The sequence below is a fragment of the Pristiophorus japonicus genome, chromosome 13 (genome assembly GCF_044704955.1).
Source record: "Pristiophorus japonicus isolate sPriJap1 chromosome 13, sPriJap1.hap1, whole genome shotgun sequence".
Lineage (NCBI taxonomy): Eukaryota > Metazoa > Chordata > Chondrichthyes > Pristiophoridae > Pristiophorus > Pristiophorus japonicus.
In genome coordinates this window covers 168,076,607-168,102,931 of record NC_091989.1, presented here as the reverse complement: position 1 = coordinate 168,102,931, position 26,325 = coordinate 168,076,607, and the positions used below count along the sequence as shown (strand labels likewise).

Sequence of the window (26,325 nt, the reverse complement as noted above, 5' to 3'; positions counted from 1 at the left end):
GCATTTACTCTGGAGCATCTGCGATGCTGAGGATGTCGTGAATAGCACGTTTAGTGAGTTGGCCACACCGCAGGTAAAGATTACACAGCCAGATAGGGGATGGGTGGACCAACAGGAAGATCAGTGGAAGGAAGGTAGTACAGGGGGTCCCCTATGATCAGCCCCCTGCAAAACAGATACACCGTTTTGGGTACTGTTGAGGGGGATGACTCATCAGGGGAGAGTAGCAGCAGCCGCCGCCGCCAAGTTCATGCCACCATGGGTGTGTCTGCTGTACAGGAGGGCAGGAAAAAGAGTGGGAGAGCTCGAGTGGTAAGGGATTCTATTGTAAGGGGAATAGATAAAATGTTTCTGCGGCCGCAATTGAGACTGCAGGATGGTATGTTGCCTCCCTGGTGCAAGGGTTAAGGATGTCTCGGAGCGGCTGCAGGACATTTTGAAGGGGGAGGGTGAACAGCCAGTTGTCGTGGTGCATATAGGTAAAAAACAGGATGAGGTCCAATAAGATGAATTTAGGGAGCTATGAGCTAAATTAAAAAGTAGGACCTCAAAAGGTAGTAATCTCAGGATTGCTACCAGTGCCACGTGCTAGTCAGAGTAGGAATAGGAAAGCTCAGATGAATACGTGGCTTGAGGAGTGGTGCAGAAGGGAGGGATTCAAATTCCTGGGACATTGGAACTGGTCTGGGGGAAGTGGGACCAGTACAAACCGGACGGTCTGCACCTGGGCAGGACCGGAACCAATGTCTTCGGAGGAGTGTTTGCTAGTGCTGTTGGGGAGGGGTTAAACTAATATGACAGGGGGATGGGAACCTATGCAGGGAGACAGAGGGAAATAGAATGGGGGCAGAAGCAAATGATAAGAAAGAAGAAAAGTAAAAGTGGAGGGCAGAGAAACCAAAGGCGAAAAGGGCCACATTACAGCAAAATTCTAAAGGGACAAAGTGTGTTAAAAAGACAAGCCTGAAAGCTCTGTGCCTCAATGCGAGGAGTATTCGTAATAAGGTGGACGAATTAACTGCGCAGATAGCAGTTAACGGATATGATGTAATTGGCATCACGGAGACATGGCTCCAGGGTGACCAAGGCTGGGAACTCAACATCCAGGGGTATTCAACATTTAGGAAGGATAGACAGAAAGGAAAAGGAGGTGGGATGGTGTTGCTGGTTAATGAGGAAATTAACACAATAGTAAGGAAGGACATTAGCTTGGCTGATGTGGAATCGGTATGGGTGGAGCTATGGAATACCAAAGGCCAGAAAACGCTTGTGGGAGTTGTGTACAGACCACCAAACAGTAGTCGTGAAGTTGGGGACAGCATCAAACAAGAAATTAGGGATGCGTGCAATAAAAGGTACAGCAGTTATCATGGGCGACTTTAATCTACATATTGATTCGGCTAACCAAACTGGTAGCAATGCAGTGGAGGAGGATTTCCTGGAGTGTATTCGGGATGGTTTTTGAGACCAATATGTCGAGGAAACAACGAGAGGGCTGGCCATCCTAGACTGGGTGATGTGTAATGAGAAAGGACTAATTAACAATCTTCTTGTGTGAGGCCCCTTGGGGAAGAGTGACCATAATATGGTAGAATTTTTATTAAGATGGAGCGTGACACAGTTAATTCCGAGACTAGGGTCCTGAACTTAAGGAAGGGTAACTTCGATGGTATGAGATGTGAATTGGGTAGAAGACTGGCGAATGATACTTAAAGGGCTGACTGTGGATAAGCAATGGCAAACATTTAAAGATCACATGGATGAACTTCAACAATTGTACATCCCTGTCTGGAATAAAAATAAAACGGGGAAAGTAGCTCAACCGTGGCTAACAAGGAAAATTAAGGATAGTGTTAAATCCAAGGAATTGGCCAGAAAAAGCAGCAAACCTGAGGACTGGGAGAATTTTATAATTCAGCAGAGGACGACAAAGGGTTTAATTAGGAGGGGGAAAAATAGAGTATGAGAGGAAGCTTGCTGGGAACATAAAACTGACTGCAAAAGCTTCGATAGATATGTAGAGAAAAAAAAAGATTAGTGAAGACAAATGTAGGAACCTTGCAGTCAGATTCAGGTAAATTTATAATGGGGAACAAAGAAATGGCGGACCAGTTGAACAAATACTTTGGTTCTATCTTCACGAAGGAAGACACAAATAACCTTCCGGAAATACTAGGGGACCGAGGGTGTAATGAGAAGGAACTGAAGGAAATCCTTATTAGGCGGGAAATTGTGTTAAGGAAATTGATGGGATTAAAGGCCGATAAATCCTCGGTGCCTGATAGTCTGCATCCCAGAGTACTTAAGGAAGCGGCCCTAGAAACAGTGGATGCATTGGTGATCATTTTCCAACAGTCTATCGACTCTGGATCAGTTCCTATGGACTGGAGGATAGCTAATGTAACACCACTTTTTAAAGAAAGGAAGAAGAGAGAAAACAGGTAATTATAGACCAGTTAGCCTGACATCAGTAGTGGGGAAAATGTTGGAATCAATTATTAAAGATGAAATAGCAGCGCATTTGGAAAGCAGTGACGGGATCAGTCCAAGTCAGCATGGATTTATGAAAGGGAAATCATGCTTGACAAATCTAGAATTTTTTGGAGGATGTAATTGGTAGTGCGGACAAGGGAGAACCAGTGGATGTGATGTATTTGGACTTTCAAAAGGCTTTTGACAAGGTCCCACACGAGAGATTGGTGTGCAAAATTAAAGCACATGATATTGGGGGTAATGTACTGACGTGGATAGAGAACTGGTTGGCAGGAGGAAGCAGAGTGTCGGGATAAACAGGTCCTTTTCAGAATGTTAGGCAGTGATTAGTGGGGTGCCGCAGGGCTCAGTGCTGTGACCCCAGCTTTTTACAATATACATTAATGATTTAGATGAAGGAATTAAGTGGAATATCTCCAAGTTTGCAGACGACACTAAGCTGGGTGGCGGTGTGAGCTGTGAGGAGGACGCCAAGAAGCTGCAGGGTGACTTGGACAGGTTAGGTGAGTGGGCAGATGCAGCATAATGTGGATAAATATGAGGTTATCCGCTTTGTGGGCAAAAACACAAAGGCAGAGTATCTTTGGCCGCAGATTAGGAAAAGGGGAGGTACAACGAGACCTGGGTGTCATGGTACATCAGTTATTGAAAGTTGGCATGCAGGTACAGCAAGTGGTGAAGGCGGCAAATGGTATGTTGGCTTTCATAGCTAGGGGATTTGAGTATAGGAGCAGGGAGGACTTACTGCAGTTGTACAAGGCCTGAAAGTGAGGCCTCACCTGGAATATTGCATTCAGTTTTGGTCTCCTAATCTGAGGAAGGACGTTCTTGCTATTGAGGGAGTGCAGCGAAGGTTCACCAGACTGATTCCCGAGATGGCAGGACTGACATATGAGGAGAGACTGGATCAACTGGGCCTGTATTCACTGGAGTTTCGAAGGATGAGACGGGATCTCATCGAAACACAACATTCTGAAGGGATTGGACAGATTGTTCCCGATGTTGGGGAAGTCCAGAACCAGGGGACATAGTCTAAGGATAAGGCGTAAGCCATTTAGGACTGAGATTAGGAGAAACTTCTTCACTCAGTTGTTAACCTGTGGAATTCCCTACCGCAGAGGGTTGTTGATGCCAGTTCATTGGATACATTCAGGAGGGAGTTAGATGTGGCCCTTACGGCTAAAGGGATCAAGGGGTATGGAGAGAAAGCAAGAAAGGGGTACTGAGGTGAATGATCAGCCATGATCTTATTGAATGGTGCCGCAAGCTCGAAGGGCCTACTCCTGCACCTATTTTCTATGTTTCATCAGCTACTCTCTTCTCAGGAGGGTCTTCTCCTACCAGCTGCTGTTGCCTCATGATGGCCAAGTTATGCAGCATGCTGCACACAACAATGAACTGACCAACAATCTCAGGGGAGTATTGCAAGTAGCCTCCGGAATGGTCCAGGCATTGGAAATGCTGTTTCAAGATACCAATGGTCCTCTCTATGATGCTGCACGTCGCAATGTGCGACATGTTGTATTCCCGGTCAGCTCCCGTCTGGGTTACGCATAGAGGTATCATAAGCCAAGTGGCGAGGCCGTACCCTTTTGTCTCCCAGTAGCCAGCTCTGCCCTTCTGGCTGCTGCTGAAACATGGCAGATATAGCACTCTCTCATAGGATGAACACATCATGGGTGCTCCCAGGGTATCTTGCACCAACTGACATGATGCGATGCATGTCCTCACACACACGCTGCACATTAAAGGTTTGGAAGCCTTTTCTGTTCTTGTACATCTTGGAATCCTCCAAAAAGGTGCTCGCAAAGCAATGTGGGTATAATCAATGCCTGTAACTTTGGGAAGCCAGCAATTCTGGAGAAGCCCACAGCCCTTTCACGCATTGCTTGGGCGGCCATGGGGAACTTATAATCATTCCTCCGCGTATATACGGTAGCAGTCACCTGCCGAATGCAGAGACGCATTGCACGTTGAGAAATGGCGCGCCCACATCCCCAGTTGTGGTCTGGAATGATCGAGGTGCCTTGAATGAAAATGCAGCTGTAACCTTCACTTCAACTGAAAGCAGTCCTCCTGATGCTGCTAGGTTGCAGGTCTGCTTTTACTAACTCACAGATCTCAGTTACAACTTCTTTGTGGAAACGCAGCCTTCTGATACAGTCTGTATCACTCAGGTGCAGGTACGAACGCCTGTCTCGATATACCCGATGTGGGGAAGGCCTCTTGCCCATCATCCCATGTGCTCAGAGGTTCCTCATCGAATCAATTGTCTCCTGCGCAGCACCATCATGCAGAAGGGTTGCACGAGGCATGGCATTGTCAATATTGCCCCCATAATTAAATTGTACTTTTGTAAGAAGCTCAAAATGGCAGGCAGGCCAAGCTTCTGTGTTGTCTCTCCCCCCAAGGTCGGCACCTAGAATGCACCATACCCCAGTCTGAGCACGTGCAATGGGCGTGCTTAGATCGGGAAACACCGCCCCACCAGGCTTCATTTGATGCTGTTTGCTGCACAGCGGCATAGTGCAAGGCTTCTCATGCCTTCAGTTTGGCTTCCACCTCCCACCTCCCGGGCTTCTTTTGAATCCGAGCCCGGGCAAGGAATTCTGCCGGCCGACGCTCCGACCCTCGAGCCCGTTTTGGAGACGTTCGGTGGTGGCGTGGCATTTTTTTAAAAATCCAAATTTAAAGAATTGCATGAAACTTCCATTTTCTGTGTTTTCAGTTGGAAAAATTGAAGCTTGACGATGCACATGTGTGTGTTCTTGACTCTCTCCAAAACTTTGCCTAAAAACAATGGCGTCTTTCTGCGCCGATTTTTTGATGTGCGTAGGTTTTTCTTAAGTGCCCAGAAGGTTTTTTTGGGAGTGGTCATATACGCCGACCTAGGAAAAATCTAAGTTGGCCAAACTTGCATAATTGTGAAAAACTGGTGCAGACATCAGGTTACGCCCCTATGTCGCAAAAAAAACACAAACCAAAAACAACCGTATCTAACGGAGTTAGGCTGGCGCACAATCTTTGGGGAAAACTTGGATTTTTAAATTTAGGCCAAAAAAACAGCACAAATCACTGGGGAAAATTGAGCCCAGAGAAACTATTTCCTTTGGTGGGAGAATTCAGACCAAGAGCGCATATTCTTAAAATTAGAGCTCGGCCATTTAGGAGTGAAATTAGGAAACATTTTCAAAACAAAGGGTAAAAAAAAATTGGGTTTATATAGCGCCTTTCACGACCATCTGTCACACTGTAACACAGGTGCCCTAAGGCGAGCTCAGGGAGGACAGAAACCTCCCAATGAAGTACTTTTGGAGTATAGTCACTGTTGTAATGTAGGAAGTGCGGCAGCCAACTTGCACACAACAAACTCCCACAAACAGCAATGTGATAATGACCATAATCTGTTTTGTTATGTTGATTGAGGGATAAATATTGGCCAGGACACCAGGGATAACTCCCCTGCTCCTCTTCTAGTGCCATGGGATCTTTTACACTCACCCGAGGGGCAGACGGGGCCTCGGTTGAACGTCTCATTCAAAAGATGGCACCTCTGACAGTGCAGCACTCTCTCAGTACTGCACTGGTGCATCAACCTAGATTTGTGCGCTAAAGTTCCTGGAGTGGTACTCTGCGAAGGTGCTGGACTGGCACCATAAAAGATTGAAGGCTTCGGCCAAAACACAAGGCGAAAGGAGGAATCTGCAAACCGGATGGCGAACCGGGGTGTCTGAAACACCATCCGAGTGACTGCAAAGAAAGTGGAAGGTCAGACGACGATGCACCGGGACATCTTCGTGAAGAAAATTCTGCTTGAAACCTGTGGCATGAAAATCGCGGATTGCGCCTTGCAGGACATCCCGGAGGTTACTTTGATGTAACCTTTTTGTCATCCAATGCCTGAGATTCCTAAAGGGATTGAAGGAGGCGAGTGAACCACTGCAGTCAATGCTGACTTCGGAACCACTGTTCACCCTCCCATCGCAGAGGAAGCGCACTATCACTGTGCACGTGTACAACCCCCACATCCCAATCGTTGATGTGCTGACATTCCTCGCCAGGTATGTCGATGGGGCAGGAAACAGCATCGACCTGAAGGACTTCCATGGGGTTTGGACCAGCAAGCGCCAGATCCAGGTCACCATGAAAGTGGACGCCAGCGGAACCATTCAGGTTTGCCATTGGAGTATGCTGGACAACCCAATGTGTGCCGAACCTGCGGGAAAGCAGGCCATGTGGCGGCAAGCTGCAAAGCAATCATTTGCCGCAACTGCAAGGAGGAAGGACACCAGACAAAAGGACTGCAGAGAGAGCAAGTGCTGCAACCTTTGTGGTCAGGCTGGACATCTGTATAAGGCCTGCCCCAAGCGCAATTTCAGCTATGCGCAGACGGCAAAGAACATGGTGACATGGGAGGAGAAAGCTGAGAAGCACAACGCCCCAGAGGAGACCGACACCTCCCTCCCCTCGAAGACACGCGTGAACAAACCACCGCCCTAGTCGACACTGACCGAGGAGGAGGAAGGGAAGTCTGCCACGACAAGCCGCCAGACACTAACACCCAGCAGTGAAACTTCCCCCCCTCCCTCCCCCCCCGGAGACACCGAGTCCATGGAAGAGGAGGGAGCAGAAGCGGAAGAGGAACAGGAATGGCAGCGTGTCACCAAGGCGGCGGCGGCCCGCAAGTTAAAGGAAAAGCGGCCTACTGCAGAAATGAGAGGCATAAGACGGTTACCGTCCACGACGGACAGTAGTGGCTGCAGCTCTTCCGATGACGAAGGGCGAGGCAAAAGCCCTCACTACCACCAGAAGAGGCAAAACGCCAATGCGACCAGTGCAGTCCAGCTCCGAGACCCCGGGAGCAGTGATGTCACCGATGCACCCCTGCTCCGGATTTCCGGGAGCGACGAAGCAACGGATGAAACCCAGCTCCGAATTTCCGGGAGCGAAGAAGCACCTGATGCACCCTGCTCCAGAACGCTGTGAGCGTCGACACCACAGGGGATGCACACAAGGAACAACCAACACCAGGCGAGGGCAGCCCAGTTGACATGGAGGACCTCCCATCCACATTGCTGGCGTCCCCTGGTCGAAGCATCCCCAAGGCAGAGGACAACCCATATCTCTGCCAAGGTGCAGTCGAAGAGTTTAAAGCTAACCTATGTATACGGGAACAGGCCACAGGGCCAAAGGATATGCGTGTTCGAAATGTAATGTTTGGATTGTAATCACCAATTTAAAAATGGGTTTAAAGATTGCATCCATTAACGTACGTAGCATTAAGTCAACTACGCGATGTGTTTCCACCTTGGGGTACCTCGCCAAGGTCAAGGCAGACCTGCTATTCTTGCAGGAGTGCGGCCTGCCGCACTTCAGCAGTTACCGGCAGTGGTCGCAATGGTGGTCCCACGGACCATCCTTCTGGTCAGGAGGCAACAATTGCCGTTCCTCTGGCCTGGGCATTCTGCTGCGGGGAGGCCACTTCTTCACCGAAGTTCAGGAGGTGGGCGGCTGCCTCCTCCTAGCAGATGTATTGTATAAAAATGTTCCTCTAAGGCTAATTAACGTGTATGCCTCACCTCTCAGAAGTGAGCGGCTGGCCCTCCTTTAGCAGCTCCCACTGCTGCTGACGACATCCAGATCGGGGCGGTGATTTCAACTGCATCATCGATGCGGCTGGACGATCCAGCAGAGCTGACAGCAAACTGGGCACCACGTCCAAACTCCTGATGGACGTGGTAAAAGATGCCAAGCTGTGCGATGACTTCAGCAACCCTGCAGATGGAGCACTGCGCAGATACACCTGGTCGAGACCAGACGAGTCCGTCCGTTCCAGAATAGCCTTCCTGTTTGCGTCCCACACGCTCAAGGTCAGATCCACCGACGTAACGCCGGTGTTCTTCTCTGACCACTGCCTCCTATTGGCCGACTGCCTCCCACAGGAAGACCAGAAAGTTGGCAGGGGGATATGGAAGCTCAACATGAAATTGTTGACCCCAGAAAACATTGAGGAACTCGAGGGATTACAAAGATTGGAGAACCGTAAAACCCCTCTGTGATTCCCCGATGCACTGGTGGGAAACAATCAAGACAAACATCAAGAGGTTCTTCATCCTCAAAGGTGTTCAGGAGGAGAGAGGGAGACAGATGGGATTGTCCCAACTCCAGAAGAGTATGCAAAACCTGCTCCTGCTGCAGTCGAAGGGGGTCGATGTCACGGAGGAGCTCCAAGAGGTGAAGGGCCAGCAAGCCTCGCTCTTTGCCTCAGAGTCCTCCAAAATCATCTTCCGCTCTGTCGAGCAGGATGAGACGGTGAGAAGGGCCCTACCCGTCAGATCCTTTATGCTCGGGGTTTCAGAGACACAGCACTCTGCCCTCGAGTTGGCTGAGACTGTCATCCATCACCTTTGGGACTGCCCCTTTGCAAGGCAGGTCTGGAAGGAGATGCAGTGGTTGCTGTCAAGGTTCATCCCAAGCAGCTCTAACACAGGAGTCTGTGCTCTGCGGACTGTTCCCAGGGATGCACACCGAGACAGACATCATCTGCTGCTGGAGAGCCATCAACTCTCTGAAAGACGCACTTTGGTCTTACCGAAACTTGCTGGTCTTAGAGAGCAAGGAGATATCCATAGCCGAGTGTTGCAGACTGGTGCAATCCAAGGTCCAGGAATACATGCTGAGGGACGCACTAAAGATTGGTGCAGTCACCGCAAAGGCACGATGGGGAAAAGGCACAGTTTAAGGCCCTTCCACCACGGTAAACCCAGGAGATGGAATCAGACCCCCCTCGGGTTGTACTTGTTAATCTGCTTGTATACATAGAGCACCATGTACTGAAAAACACCCGTGTTGTGCCATGTATAATAAAAGTCTCTGCACTGTTTAGTAGCTTGAAAGGAAAGGTAAATGTATCCCCATCTGGTCCGTGTACTGCATTCATCTGCATAGTGCTACATGTAACGTGATTCGTGATCGGTATTGAAATGTATTGTGGAATCTAATGTAAACCTGTTCTCATCTGCTCCACGTAATACCCTCATTTGCATAGTATTACATGTAATGTGATTTACGGATTGTACTAAACTGTATCTTGAAATGAAATGCACGCCAGTGCATTGTATGGAACTGCTGTCAGGATCCAAACGAATTGTATGGAATTGCTGACCGCAAGCACGGAGCTATTTTCCAATGTATTGTGAAAATGTTATACGAATAAAGTATATTTTTGAAAAAAAAAGGTACTTGAACCCACAACCTTCTGACTCAGAAGAGTGTGTGCTACCCACTGAGGCACGGCTGACACTGTAGTGGAACTCAAGGCTGAGGGGGATAGATTTTTTGTTAGGTAAGGGGGCTCAAGGGATAGGCAGGTAAATGGACTTGATGTACAGATCAGGCATAATCTAACTGAACGGTAGAACAGACTCAAGGGGTTGAGTGGTCTACTTCTGTTCCCATGTTCCTTCACCTGCCTAGTCTATTATGTTGAGGCCAACAGCAACACTTCTGCCACTGGCTGCCTGAGATCAGCACTGACATTTATCAATGTGACTCACAACAGAACCACTGAACAATGAAACATATCCAGCCATTTTTAATAAAGGAAGTAGAGCAGAGAGCAGAGAGCAATAGTTTACTGAATATCAAACCATGTAAACCTGAAAGCCAAATAGTTTATGTAATTCAGATCTTAAAAGCCTATTTAAAAAAGAAATAATAGCAGAAACATACAAAATTCTGAGAGCTTGGCAGGGTTGATGCAGAGAGGATGTTTCCCCTGGCTGGGGAGTCTAGCACCAGGGGTCACAATATCAGAATAAGGGGTCGACCATTTAGGACTGAGATGAGAAATTTCTTCTTTCAGAGGGTAGTGAATCTTTGGAATTCTTTACCCCAGAGGGCTGTGGCGGCTTAGTCGTTGAGTATATTCAAGACAGAGAGCGATAGATTTTTGGATATTAAGGGACTCAAGGGATGTCTGCGCTCCTCAAATTCTGCCCTCTTTAACATCTCTCATTATAACTGCTCAACTATCAGTGGCCGTGTCTTCAGCTGTTTGGGCCCTAAGCTCTGGAACTGCCTCAATAACCTCTCTGCCTTTCTCTCCTCCTTTAAGACACTCCTTAAAACCTACCTCTTTAACCAAGCTTTTGGCCATCTGCTGTAATTTCTTTTGAGGCTCGGTGTCAAATTTATCTGTTTTGTCTTGTAACACTGCTGTGGAGCGCCTTGGGACGTTTTACTACGTTAAAGGCGCTATAAAAATTATTATATAGGAATAGTGCAGGAAAGTGTTGTGATAGAAGATCAGCCATGATCTTATTGAATGGCAGAGCAGCCTTGAGGGCCGAATGGCCTACTTCTGCTCCTATTTCTTATGTTCATATGTTCTAGAATCCTACCATGTTTTTTGTGGGAACAAAATCAGCTATTTGTTGAAAAAATCCCCCTAAAATTCAGCAAAATAAGCAAATTAAACCAAAGGAAAAAGAGGGGTAGGATACACAGGTACTTGAGAGATCAAAATTTGTCTTAATATCACTAGAATATATATTTTTAAATTCAATAAAAGGTATTTGTGGCTTGCTGCAATATCACCACTAATTTGATTACTGCATCCTTGAAGCAGCCCTTGTGCATGCATTATACACCATTGTGCCAATGCTATTTCAAAAAGCACCTCAGTTTAAATGGATTGTTTAGAGTGTGACACTAAGTTTATCCGGTCGTTAGAAATAATTATTACTGATTACCAGGCCATCAGTTACGTTAACACACGGCCTTTGCAATCAGCTCATCAGGGAGGAGCTAGGATAAAAAATTATAGCTATCGTTCTTTGTCAGAGAACTGCTTTGTACAAAAGCATAAATCTCAACAGGGAAAGCATGCCAGGCATACTCTGAATGCCTTTGAAACTATTGAGATTAAATGCTTTACATAATGTTGAAAATGATAACCCTGAGCAACATTCCCTATAAGCTGTGCGGCCACGCAGTAATGGGAAAGGTCCTGCACAGGCTACTCACTGGCTTCTCCATTGTAAATACTGCGGCCGCGGGGAAATCTAAAGGAACCACGCACTAAAAGAAACAGGCTGCGCAGAACAAAGTGCAGCTTACAGGGAACGTTGCCTCAGAGCTTCCTTTATCCCAGTTTGGACTCCAAAACAAAAGATGGAACATAACTACAATTATTAATGCAATTCATTAGTTCTCTTCCTTCTCACGGAGATTAGGCAAGATACCGATTTTTCAACTGGCACAGACATGAAGGGCCAAATAGCCTCCTCCTGTGCCGTAAACTTTTATGATTCTATAAAAAGTGCTGAGTCAAGTTACTGCAGATAACTGCCAGAGTTGAGAGGCAGTTATTACTTTGAAACAGTGGAGATAAATCAAGTGAAACACGGATTTATTTAGCTGCTGTATTTATTTTTGCTTCTGTTAATTTTAGATTGCAACTCTAATTCAGAGATGTAACCAGAGATAATGGGGCCTGTCAGAGTGTTAGTTAGAAGGGTCAGGATTTACTGCATATAAATTTGACATTAAGCAGGGTTATTGGTTACCCCAAACACACTAACTCCCCAATTTACTTTGCACACAAGGTCATGCTTTAGTTCATAGGGAGCTTGAGGTTGCCTGTGGAAGTGAACATTCACATTGGCCACAAGAAAAAGTATCTCGAATGCACCCAAATTGCAAACAGCACTTAACCTCAATTCAGCTGGTCACAGACAACCAAGTTAGAAATAAGTCATTTATTTTGGTTTCAAATGTGGTCCATTTTGATATAGGTCACTGTTAACAAGATGTAGTCTCATATTTAAATAAGTTTGCAATTTGCATCATTCCCATTGATTGTAAGCACCACTTCTAATATTTTCCTAATATTTACAACTCAGCCACACAAACAAATAAAAGAACCCAACAGGGAAGCACCAAATCCCAGCTAGCAGCACAGAGTATAATAAATTGCTACTTTGTACCATTTTTCCCTTTTTTATTCAAAATTGAAAACATGTTTTCCTAACTTTTCTTGCACCCATTGTCAATATACTGGTTGTTGACATCTCATTTGCGCCAGGATTTGGTGTTTTTTTTGTACTCTAAATCAGCAACTGTCAGCATAAAATCCACAAGCAGCTTCCTTAATGACATTGCTGGGGAGAGGAAAGAGAAAGAGCGCCAACGTTCCCACTCTGGATCATTTTCACATGGCCCCTTTGGAAAGTGCTCATGTGTGGGCATGATTGAGCTTGATAGTTATACACCCCACCTGTCCCCACCGTTGAATAGCCAGTTGATTCTTCAGGTGTTGAGTGTAAGGACACTACTGTGAAGTAACAGGGAGTGACTGCGCCCATGAATCTATACGCCGGCATTTTAACCTCAGGGGGGCTGGCGAGAAGAGGACTGCAAAAAAAATCCATGAAGCTTTCACTAACTCTCTTAATTCCACACACACCCTTGTATGCATTTTTTTCTTCTTTGCATGAACTTCAGAATGACAAAACAAAAAACTCACCTCCGCAAATGTGAGCTTGGGAGCCCTGCTCAGATACAATCTCTCATTGTAACACCTACATGCAAGGCAATTGAAAAATTTGCTTTCTTGAATTTTCTAACCCCAGGATTTGAAAGACATTTTAATATTGTGATCATAGTGTAATATGTTATACTGAAACTAGAGTCTGTTTTTTTTATATAATTGAAATTTATAAACAATTACAGGCCCAGTGATAAAAGACCAATAAAAAGGGAATATTGCTATCGGAAAAAAGCCTCCTTAACTGGCAGCATTTACTTCAATAATTACCCAATTCCTTCATGTGAAAGTTAGAAATCACTCCATTATTGCGTAAATTCTGTTCAAAAGAAAATAATTTTCATATATGTTGCAAAAGCAGAATTTTGGTATCTTGCTCCAATTACTCCCTCTAGATTTTGGTAATATTTGGTCAAAATGAATTGCACTCAGTGATAAGCTGATTCAATAAAGACTTTTCACTGAATAATTTTTAATTGCAACAAAAAGCAGAGTTGTAATTTCATTTACTGCAGGCATAGAATACAGTTTGAATGACATGAAACGGAATAATAGGGAGTGAGCTTAACATTAACAGCTTATAGATGACCCAGGAGGCTGGCTGTGGTCGATGGTATGGATTTTTAAACTGTTGTGGATGCTTGTTGTAGTGACGTTGATGTCTGTTGGATTCTTTTGACTGCACCACCATAAACTGTGTGAATTTTCACACAGTTGGATTGCTGGCCAGCCATTGACAAGTAGCTTAAAAATGAGATCAGATCTGGAAGAATTTCTCCTGGTACCAGTGATTTTTCCAGATTATTATTTTTCCATCATGCCTCAACCCACATTGAATTAGGGGTGGAGGGGGGTCCCACCTGCTGCCACCTCAGTGTGATCCATCAGTTCAAAGGTCCAAGGTGACCCCTATGGAGAGGGTGAGAAGAAAGGGTGATGTGCCTGGCTTTATTATGCGCTTCTCAATCTTTTGGATACCAGTAGGATTGGAAATTTGAACCAGACAATAGTGTAAAAGACTGCACCTTCACTGCCACAGTACATTCCGACAAAGACTTTGGGGATCTGGTTTGTCAGGTTAGGGGAGAGGGATGGAAAACAATCAGCCAGGCTTCCCATTCTCAACAGCCCTACAGTAGCCCCTTTTGGACCTCTGGAGGACAGGTCAGGCTGGTCTCAGATTTCTCTCCATTCCTGCACGGGTCAAATAGCCTTCTGACACCCAGCATCTAGGCTCACAAATGGTGAATGGTCACTTGAGCATGGCACATGCGTGATGTCAGGTCAGTGATTGGAGTGTGGGCAGGTACAGCAGGAGCGACGAGGTCGGGACGAAGGAGCGGAGAGTGATCGTGGAGCGGTGTGATCGGGGCCCAGTAGAAGCGTGATTTCGGGGCCCAGAAACAGCATGGGCCAGCACACAGTGCGATGTGTGCGCACTAGGTCCGTGCAGCAGAGTTGGTCTCCGGTGGTCTTGGTTAATCCTTGTCACAGGACCAAGACCTAGCTCTGTCAAGCCTGTGAGATGGCTCGTGTGCAACGGCCACTACGTTAAAAAAAAAAAATTACGCATGGCATCTTCCATCCTTCAACATGTAGTCGGGACCTGGAATATTAGGTCCTTCATTGAAACACCTGTAAACTCATCTCTTTTTGGCGTGGAAACAAGACATCCTCGAAATGAGGGACCGCCTATGATGATGGACAATTAGAGCCCATGAAATCATAGCTCAGCAAGACTTCGGGAGGAGAAGAAATAAAGGAGCAAAAAAAAACCCCAATTACCTCCATAAGGAATAATGGAAAGTATTTTCCTCAAAATTATGTCTGCTACAAATGATAATATAATAATGGGCTTCTTCAGTTTCAACTCTTTGAATTAAAACACCAAATTAAGTTCATCCTTGAGGAAATATTGCACATTCCTATATCAAACTTTTCTGGCTCACTCAAATTTGCTACCCAGAGATAAAGGGAAAGTGTATAAAAGAGGGGGAATATGGACAACATGCAAATATATTTATAGTACGAGAGATTTTAAAATTTTTTTTTTATTTGTTTATGAACATCACAAGAGATCAACTAATTAAATGAAAACGTACAATATTGAGTCTTCAGTCCCTACTGGGTCAATGATGTATAGACACCAGCTAGGGTTAGGTATGACAATCAGCCTATCATTGGCACGGGGGCCCATGGCATTCATCAGTACAGTACATCACTAGTGAAACTTGGTTAGACAAGGGGAGAGAAAATGAGAAAAATGTAGTCAAACATACAATAGTGTAATCTTACCCACTCAGTGTGTACTGCACCCAAGAAGGAACCAAGAACAATCTGTGAAGGATTAATTTTTAATGTTAACAAAAAATAATTTTTTATCTCTTAGCAGTAGGATCATAGAAACATAGAAAATAGGTGCAGGAGTAGGCCCTTCGAGCCTGCACCACCATTCAATAAGATCATGGCTGATCTTTCACCTCAGTATCCCTTTCCTGCTTTCTCCCCACACCCCTTTAGCCGTAAGGGCCATATCCAACTCCCTCTTGAATATATCCAACGAACTGGCATCAACAACTCTCTGCGGTAGAGAATTCCACAGGTTAACAACTCTCAGTGTAGTAGTTTCTCCTCATCTCAGTCCTAAATGGCTTACCCCTTATCCTTAGACTGTGTCTCCTGGTTCTGGACTTCCCCAACATCAGGAACATTCTTCCTGCTTCTAACCTGTCCAGTCCCGTCAGAATTTTATATGTTTCTATGAGATCCCCTCTCATCCTTCTAAACTCCAGTGAATAAAGGCCCAGTCGATCCAGTCTCTCCTCATATGTTAGACCAGCCATCCCGGCAATCAGTCTGGTGAACCTTCACTGCACTCCCTCAATAGCAAGAATGTCTTTCCTCAGATTAGGAGACCAAAACTGAACACAATATTCTAGGTGAGGCCTCATCAAGGCCCTGTACAACTGCAGTAAGACCTCCCTGCTCCTATACTCAAATCCCCTAGCTATGAAGGCCAACATATCATTTGCCTTCTTCACCACCTGCTGTACCTGCATGCCAATCATCAGAATTCACTCAATAAATGAGGTTTTAAATTCTTTATTGATACTGTAATGCATGATAAATAGTTACAGGGATAGAAAGGGACAGGAAAGAAAAGGAAAAAGAGACTTGCATTTATAGAGCGCCTTTCACGACTTCTGGAAGTCCCAAAGCGCTTTACAGCCAATGAAGTGCATTTGAAGTGTAGTCACTGTTATAATGTAGGAAACATGGGAAGTGTTTCATTGGATAGGGCAAGTGAATAACTTGTAGGCTGCTTTGACTCTTCGAAACTGAATGCTATCCGATGACCTGTCCAACAAAGCTGCACCTACCACAAGAAAAGACACATCAGCCATTTCCTCCTGAGGTGGGTTCTACAAGTCCCAGCAAGCAGCCAAAAGAACCATAATCTGGTTCGTAGCTATTGCTGAGAGCTGTATAGAGGAGGAAGCATGTTTAGCAGCTACACTGCTGTGCCAGTCAAGGATTCCTCTTTCACATTAAATGGGAATGACATCAGATGCAGAGCCATCAGACTAACCTTTGATGATTCGCTGATCTTGTGTGGGCGAGATACTCTGGACTGCTTTGTCCCTTCCATTGCAGCTTCCCTGGTGGCACCTGACAAACAAACATCAATAAATGGTCATGTTTTGTTATGGTAAAGCTTCTGCTTGATGGTGACATGCGGTTTGGAAACCGAACACTGTTCAAGAATTCAAAAGCATATAGTTTGCTTTTTAGCCACCTGCTGGCCACTCCTAATAAATTCAGCAGCCAAGCTATTACTTACCAAAACTGTCTATCTAACCTTTATGGAGTAAGGAACTCTCGTAACAAATACTCAACTTTTCCATTTAGTTAGCAGGTAGGGGTGGCTGGTGTTAGGTGGAAGAATGAGGTATTAATCTATCCAGAACAAACATCCCAATAGTGGATAATCAAAGGGCTATAGAGAGGGAGGAACTTAATACAATCACTATCACTAAAGTAGTAGTACTCAGTAAAATAATGGGACTAAAGGTGGACAAGTCCCCTGGACCTGATGGCTTACATCCTAGGGTCTTAAAAGAAGTGGCTGCAGAGATAGTGGATGCATTGGTTATAATCTACCAAAATTCCCAGGATTCTGGGGCGGTCCTAGCGGATTGGAAAACCACAAATGTAACACCCCTATTTAAAAAAAGGAGGCAGACAAAAACCAGGAAACTATAGACCAGTTAGCCCAACATTTGTCGTTGGGAAAATGTTGGAGTCCATTATTAAGGAAGCAGTAGTGGGACATTTGGAAAAGCATGATTCAATCAAACAGAGTCAGCATGGTTTTATGAAAGGGAAATTATATTTGACAAATTTGCTGGAGTTCTTGGAGGATGTAACGAGCAGGGTGGATAAGGGGGATACACCACATAAGTGGATGTGGTGTATTTGGATTTCCAGAAGGTGTTCGATAAAAGTGCAACATAAAAGGTTACTGCACAAGATAAAAAAAGTTCACGGGGTTGGGGGTAATATATTAACGTGGATAAGGGATTGGCTAACTAACAGAACAAAGAGTTGGGATAAATGGGTCATTTTCCAGTTCGCAAACAGTAACTAGTGGGGTGCCACAGGGATCGGTGATGGGTCCTCAACTATTTACAATCTATAATAATGACTTAGATGAAGGGACCGAGTGCAATGTTACCAAGTTTGCTGTTGATACAAAAATGGGTGGGAAAGAAAATTGTGAGGACACAAAAAAATCTGCAAAGTGATACAGACAGGCTAAGTGAGTGGGCAAAAATTTTGCAGATGGAGTATAATGTGGGAAAATGTGAGGTTATCCACTTTGGCAGAAAAAATAGAAATGCAAATTATAATTTAAAATGGAGAAAAATTGCAAAGTGCTGTAGTAGAGAGAGACTTGGGGGTCCTTGTGCATGAAACACACAAAGTGAGTATGCAGGTACAGCAAGTAATCAGGAAGGCAAATGGAATGTTGGCCTTTATTGCAAGGGGGATAGAGTATAAAAGCAGAGAAGTCCTGCTACAACTGTACAGGGTATTGGTGAGGCCACACCTACAGTTTTGGTCTCTGTATTTAAAAAGGAAAGATATAGTTTCATTGGAGGCTGTTCAGAGAAGGTTCACTAGGTTGATCCCAGAGATGAAGAGGTTAACTTATTAAGGTAGGGTGAACAGGTTGGGCCTATACACACTAGAGTTCAGAAGAATGAGGGTGATCTTATTGAAACATACAAGATAATGAGGGGGCTAGACAAGGTGGATGCAGAGAGGATATTTCCACTCAGGGGAAACTAAAACTAGGGGACATAGTCTCAGAATAAAAGAGGCCGCCCATTTAAAACTGAAATGAGGAGGAATTTCTTCTCGAGGGTTGTAAATCTTTGGAATTCTCTACCCCGGAGAGCTGTGGAGGCTGGGTCATTGAATATATTTAAAGGTGGATACACAGATTTTTGAGCGATGAGAATAAAGTGTTTTGGGGAAAGGGCAGGGAAGTGGAGCTGAGTCCATGATCAGATCAGCCACGATCTTATTAAATGGCGGAGCAGGCTCGAGGCTCAGGTGGCCTACACCTGCTTCTATTTCTTATGTTCTTATTTGGGATGGAATGCAAAGTGATCAAAGACAAGAAAATCTGTTTTTGCGTTGTTGACTGAGGAATAAATGTCGGCCAGGACTACAAGAAAACTCCCATGCCACTCTTGGGATAGTGCCATGGGATCTTTTACGTTCATCAGAGGGCAGATGTGGTCTCGGTTGAAAGGCAGCATTGGCGACAAAGCAGCACTCCCTCAGTACAGTACGGGAATGTCAGCCAGGATTATGTGCTCTAGTCTCTGGACTGAGGCTTGAACCAATAACCTTTTGACTCAAGGAGGTGCAAGCCAAGGCTGACGTGTGTAAGCCCAGCAAAGACAAGTAAATAATAGCACAAGAAATGATGGCTGCATATCCACATCCTACAATTCCATGGCACAGCCTGTATGAGCAAAATAAAGCATGGTGCCATTCCAGGCATCTTTTTACATGTAGAAATAATCTTATCGTCTTCCATTGGTTAAGTTTATGGTGAGCATAACAATATACGTCATTCTTTTCGCAGATCACAACATTGTATCCATATCATTCTACTGTAATTCCTTCATGTTTTCCACAAGGATGGTTAGCGTTTGCTCAAACGCCTGATTCACGGAGGATTTATTAAACAATCAGTGGATCAATCAGTGCAGCTGTAGTAATAAGCATCGAAATTACGTGACCATTCTATAGTCATGTGTGATAGCCATTTTGGATTTGGCATCGATGACAAATGTAAGTTAGTAAACTATATGAAAAGAAGAAATTATAGAATATTTATACCGTCCTGCACGACCAGCAGAGAATCCACATTCAGAGGGAGCACAGGATAGAGATAGGACTACAACATTGCCATCCAAATTCTCTGATCAATGTGCACAACACGCCACTAGGAACACAGAATCACCCAAATATGCTCACTGGACACGTGGATCAGCAGACATACACACTTGAGTCCTCATGCAAATGAATGTGGAAACAGGCAAGAGAAAGGCTATTAAGAGCCTTTTCCATTAAAGGCTAGATCTTGGGGCGATCAGTTTAAGAACATCACTTACACTTCCTGTGAACTTGCAAAGTGGATGTTCATACGCAGTCTGGCTGTGATATTTTGGCATCACTAGTGAAGCATGCTGCTGTACTGTGCATTTAATCGTCCGACTAAGACTGGAAGACTGGAAGACTGGAAGACTGGAAGAGGAGGGAGGGAAAACAGGTCTGCTTTGCCACAAGTTGAAAAATATTCATTTTACCCTGATGTGGTTACCAATAGGTGCTGGCAACCAAGGAACAATACAAAAGCACCTTTCGAAAGCTCTCTATATTTTTTTTTAAGATACTGCATCTGAGAAGTGGAACACAGCAAAAATTATTCTATATTTCAAAAAAAATGATGTGGAATTAGGGAATTCAGCACCAATTAATATCTTAGGAAATACTTAAAACCAAATTATGGGATTTGATCAATTGGCATCTAAAGAAAATAGAAGCGACAGGGATTAGCTATCATGGCTTTAGAAGCAACAGGTTACACAACACAAATCTGATGGAATTCTTTGACAGGGGAATTGTAAGTTAGTGGATCAGAATTATCCACTGCAGTTTATTTGAAGTTTCAAAAAGGCAGTTGAAAGTTTTGCTGTGCTTTTTTTTAAAAAAAACTCATGGAATTAATGGCAAATTAACTGGATGACAGTTTTCAACTCCTCCAATGAAAAATAGGAGAAATGGAAAGGATTCGTCTGGGGATCAGTGTGAAACTGAAGAATAGATCCTGGAGTCTGCTGTTTTTAACATTATTCTTAAGTGATAATGGAGGGAAACAGCCAGCAAGGTTATGAAATTTGCTGAGGACACTAAGTTATGTGATTTGTATCGGTCAATGGAATTATAAATCAAGTAAATGGGCTAAGGAATGGCAGTCAGATTTTATTTGGATATGTGCAACATAATGCATAATTGGATCATAAATGTGAAAGATGTGTACATAATAAATGGTTGTTCAGCAGTAAAGGAGAGAAAACAAAATACTTTGCAAAATAATTACTGACCAAAAGTACCAGCGAATGGGAAGCTGTTATTAACAAAACGACAACAACTTGCATTGATATAGCGCCTTTAAAGTAGTAAAATGCCCCAAGGCGTTTAACCAAAAATGAACCAAATATCTGGAACTGTCTCAAGGATCATGTGGAATCAAGTCTTTCTACCCTGTCCCCAACCCAATAGCTTGGTGGGCAAGTGTTACATGGTGTGACACAAGTTAGACAATCTCAGACAGTGCCGAAGTTAAGGTGCTACAACTGACCTCAATATACTCAGGATCTGGCCTTTTCTCATTCTTTGTTCAAGCTCTTGCATGTCCTTTTACACATTTCACCACAATAGCAAAGGCAGCAGATGGAATCATATTATTCCACTGATCATCTGGAAGCACAGACGTGAGATTAAGGAGATATTTCATAACTCAAGAAAAATATATTCCAGTGAGGAGGAAAGGGTGCAAAAGGGTGGCAAACTAACGAAATAAAGGATGGTATCCCACTAAAAACAAGGGCATACAAAGTGGCCAAAACTAGTGGGAGGACAGAAGATTGGGAAGTTTTTAAAAAGCCAGCAAAGAATGACTAAAAAAAAAGATTAAGAAAGGGACGAGAGATTACTAAAGTAGACTAGCACAAAATAAAACAGATAGCAAGAGTTTCTACAGATATATAAAAAGGAAAAGAGTGGCTAAAGTAAATGTTAGTCCCCAAGAGGACGAGACCGAGGAACTAGTAATGGGGAACATGGAGATAGAAACATAGAAAATAGGTGCAGGAGCAGGCCATTCAGCCCTTCTAGCCTGCACCGCCATTCAATGAGTTCATGGCTGAACATGAAACTTCAGTACCCCCTTCCTGCTTTCTCGCCATAACCCTTGATCCCCCGAGTAGTAAGGACTTCATCTAACTCCCTTTTGAATATATTTAGTGAATTGGCCTCAACTACTTTCTGTGGTAGAGAATTCCACAGGTTCACCACTCTCTGGGTGAAGAAGTTTCTCCTCATCTCGGTCCTAAATGGCTTACCCCTTATCCTCAGACTGTGACCCCTGGTTCTGGACTTCCCCAACATTGGGAACATTCTTCCTGCATCTAACCTGTCTAAACCCGTCAGAATTTTAAACATTTCCATGAGGTCCCCTCTCATTCTTCTGAACTCCAGTGAATGGCAGAAACTCTGAACAAATATTTTGTATCAGTCTTTATGGTAGAGGACACTAAAAATATCCCAACAGTGGATAGTCAAGGGGCTATAGTGGGGGAGGAACTTAACACAACTCAGGAAGATAATGGGACTAAAGGTGGATAAATCCCCTGGACCTGATGGCTTGCATCCTAGTAGCGGCAGGGATAGTGGAGGCATTGGTTGTAATTTACCAAAATTTCTTGGATTCTGGGGAGGTCCCAGCAGATTGGAAAACTGCAAATGTAATGCCCCTATTTAAAAAAGGAGGCAGACAAAAAGCAGGAAACTATAGACCAGTTAGCCTAACATCTGTGGTTGGGAATTTGTTGGAGTCCATTATTAAAGCAGTAGCAGGACATTTGGAAAAGCATAATGCAGTCAGGTGGAGTCAGCATGGATTTATGAAGGGGAAGTCATGTTTGACAAATTTGCTGGAACTCTTTGAGGATGTAACGAACAGGGTGAATAAAGGGGAACCAGTGGATGTGGTATATTTGGACTTCCAGAAGCCATTTGACAAGGTGCCACGTAAAAAGGTTACTGCACAAGATAAAAGTTCACGGGATTGGGGGTAATGTATGAGCATGGATAGGGAATTGGCTAACTAACAAAGTCAGGATAAATGGTTCATTCTCGGGTTGGCAATTAGTAACTAGTGGGGCGCCGCAGGAATCAATGCTGGGACCCCAACTATTTACAATCTATATTAAACAACTTGGATGAATGGACCGAGTGTAACATAGCCAGGTTTGCTGCCGATACAAAGATGGGAGGTAAAGCAATATGCAAGAAGGACATAAAAAAACCTACAAAAGGACATAGACAGGCTACGTGGGTGGGCAAAAAATTGGCAGATGGAGTGTAATGTTAAGTGTGAGGTCATGCACTTTGGCAGAAAAAAATGGAAGAGCAAGTTATTATTTAAATGGAGAAGATATGCAAAATGCTGCAGTACAACAGGATCTGGGGGCCCTGGTGCCTGAAACACAAAATATTCCTATGCAGGTACAGCAAGTGATCGGGAAGGCCAATGAAATCTTGATCTTTATGGCAAAGGGGATCGAGTATAAAAGCAGGGAAGTCTTGCTACAGTTATACAGGGTATTGGTGAGGCCACACCTACAATGCTGCGTACAGTTTTAGTTTCCATATTTATGAAAGGCTATACTTGCTTTGGAGGCTTCAGAGAATGTTCACTAGATTGATTCCAGAGATGAGGGAGTTGATTTATGAGGAAAGGTTGAGTAGGTAGGGCCTCTACTCATTGGAATTCAGAAGAATGAGGTGATCTTATCGAAACGTCTAAGATTATGAGGGGGCTTGACAAGGTGGATGCAGAGAGAATGTTTCTACTTATGGGGGAAGACTAGAACTAGAGGGTTTAGTCTCAGAATAAGGGGCCATCCATTTAAAACGGAGATGAGGAGGAATTTCTTCTCTCAGGAGGGTTGTAAATCTGTGGAATTCTCTGCCCCAGAGAGCTGTGGAAGATGGGTTATTGAATAAATTTAAGGCAGAGACAGTTTCTTAATCGATAAGGGAATAAGGGGTTATGGGGAGCATGCAGGGAAGGGGACCCGAGTCCATGATCGGATCAGCCATGATCGTATTAAATGGCAGAGCAGGCGAGAGGGGTTGTATGGCCTGCTCCTATTTCTTATGTTCTTATGTCCAGAACACATGCATTTTTCCTGGAGACACAGCAGCTAAGATTGGAAAGGTATTACTAATATGGTCAAAATAGTAGCATAGCCCACCGATCCTATCCAATGCAAAGCCCTATTAGTATTTGTTAAAGTATACTGAACAAAACACACCTGAAGTGAGATGGATAGCACTGGAGGACAACCTTCCGGCTCACACCAGAGGAACCATTCATATGAATTGTCCAATTCATTTACTCCAGACAGCAAAAAATCACTTGAGACAACAACTCCTCAAGCAACTTGCACACCAAAAGACATTTGTTAACTATCAATTTTCATTTTTTCCCTCTACTGAAGATATTCACTTCTAGTGGGGGTACAGTTCCAAGGTGTCAGATGCTCTCTACCATCTCAAAACTAGTCACTCGTCATGCACAAGTATAGATAATAGCACCATTATGGCAAAGAAGATTGTGCGACCAATTGAGCCAAACTAACACTCAGCTGCATCGAGAGATTGTGGGCTGAAGACCCACTCCTGGACCAGAATACATAATCTGAAGGAATGTTGGACAGTCAGATATCTGCTTTCAGATACATTGCAGCCCCATTTGCCCATTCATACAGATGTTACAAATCTGCTGGAAGTATTTTAAGAGGAGTACAGAATCTTTCTAGAGGTCTGGCCAACTATCCTTCCTCAACCAACATCAATAATAACAAATCTCATTGCTAGCGGTGGGATTTTGCTGTGCACATAATGGCTACATAACCACTTTTCAAAATAATTCATAGAGTTCCACTTCGGTGTTAAATGTTTGAGACTGTGTGCAGAAGCATCTTCTCTAAAAATTTAAATCAGTAGGTTTAATCAACCCAATGGGCACTTTTCAAAGCCTGATTTCAGGCTACATTGCCCCACAAGCAAAATTTGCAACAAAAATGCACTATTTGTCTGAACCTACTGCAAATCTGGTAAATTTACAGGGCCATTACTTGTTTATTTTTCTGGGGGGAGTGGGGGGGGGAGAAGTATTAGGGATTTTTAAAGAAAATCTCTAACAGTTAATGAAATCACAAAAATATTTTCAATGCAGCAAATGTTGCAGAATTTCAAAAATGCATAAAGGCTAATATCTGACCACAATGAGATTTATATATAAAATGCCAGATTGGTCAACTGGATGGGGAGAAAGCATTGGGTGCCTGAGTTTTTGCTATTTTTCCAGGAACAAGAAAGAACTGGGAAAAGGGCAGGAAAGAGGATTGGGTGCCTGAGCTTCCCCTATTTGCCAGGAACAGTGGTGTGGGGGCAAAGGAGGAGAGGGCGGTGGTAAAGGAGGAGAGGGGGGGGTAAAGGAGGAGAGGGGGGGGTAAAAGGAGAGGAGGGGGGTAAAGGAGGAGAGGGGGGGTAAAGGAGGAGAGGGGGGGGGTAAAGGAGGAGAGGGGGGGGGTAAAGGAGGAGAGGGGGGGGTAAAGGAGGAGAGGGGGGTAAAGGAGGAGAGGGGGGGGTAAAGGAGGAGAGGGGGGGGTAAAGGAGGAGAGGGGGGGGTAAAGGAGGAGAGGGGGGGTAAAGGAGGAGAGGGGGGGGTAAAGGAGGAGGGGGGGGGTAAAGGAGGAGAGGGGGGGGGTAAAGGAGGAGAGGGGGGGGGTAAAGGAGGAGGGGGGGGGTAAAGGAGGAGAGGGGGGGGGTAAAGGAGGAGAGGGCGGTGGTAAAGGAGGAGAGGGCGGTGGTAAAGGAGGAGAGGGCGGTGGTAAAGGAGGAGAGGGCGGTGGTAAAGGAGGAGAGGGCGGTGGTAAAGGAGGAGAGGGCGGTGGTAAAGGAGGAGAGGGCGGTGGTAAAGGAGGAGAGGGCGGGGGGGGGGGGGGAAGGAGGAGAGGGGGTTTTTGTTGGGGAGGGGGTTTTTGTTGGGGTGGGGGTTAGGTGCCTGAGCCTCCCCTATTTCCCAGAGAGAGGGCAGAGCTGGGGAAGGAGGATGGGTCTGGTTGGCAGAGTGGGCTGCGCATGCGCCTTGCGCCCCCTGCTGCAGGGAGCCCGGGTCCTCAGTCCCCGCCCGCATCGCTTCCCCCCGGGCTCCAGCCCGCGCCCATCACACACACACACACACACTGCAAATAAAGCCAGCAATTACCGAGGTCCAGTGGCTGGTTGCTAGCTCCAGACGTCCGCTCACACTAACAGCCGCCAACACAGTGTTTGCGACCGGCATTTCCTTAATCGCTGCTCGGCGTTAGGTCATGGCGGAAGAACGCTGACGTCATTTGATCGGCGTGCACAGTAACCCAATCAAATTACGTCTTCTGGTTCAGCCGCGGGCGCGATTCGCCAATCACCAGTCAGCCAGTGGAGCGCCGCCTGCCGTTGCCATCGCAACACTTAAAGCTGTAACCACGTCTATTTAAAATAATTTAACGTCCAATGAAAAAAAAGAATTTGTTATGTATAAATGAATCAGATCTTAACTGTATATATATTTTAAAGAATTTGGATCAAAATAATCAAACGAGGGAGGGTAAATTAAAAAAGACTTGTATTTATATAGCGTCTTTCACGACCATTGTATGTCTAAATGCACTTTACAGCCAACGGCAGACATTGATGCGGAGATTCAACACCGTCTCCAGTGCGCCAGTGCAGCCTTCGGCCGGGTGAGGAAAAGAGTATTCGAAGACCAGGCCCTCAAATTTACCACCAAGCTTATGGTCTACAGGGCTGTAGTAATACCCGCCCTCCTGTATAGATCAGAGACATGGACAATGTACAGAACACAC

The 26,325-nt window shown here is 44.8% G+C and overlaps 1 protein-coding gene across 2 annotated transcripts in view; it reads right to left on the bottom strand.

The window, feature by feature from the left end:
- The window catches only part of klhl36 (kelch-like family member 36), a 40,585-nt gene extending 14,803 nt beyond the window's left edge, over nucleotides 1–25,782 (bottom strand). The window contains exons 1-3 of one of the 2 annotated variants that reach the window (XM_070898248.1): nucleotides 25,686–25,782; nucleotides 20,985–21,103; nucleotides 16,632–16,711 (exon numbers count right to left, since the gene is read on the bottom strand). In XM_070898248.1, coding sequence (XP_070754349.1) covers nucleotides 16,632–16,691 — 60 coding nt within the window. In that variant the 5' untranslated portion in view covers nucleotides 16,692–16,711; nucleotides 20,985–21,103; nucleotides 25,686–25,782. The remainder of the gene's footprint in view (nucleotides 1–16,631; nucleotides 16,712–20,984; nucleotides 21,104–25,685) is intronic. The other variant, XM_070898249.1, reaches the window with a different exon arrangement.
- Nucleotides 25,783–26,325: the final 543 nt, after the last annotated feature.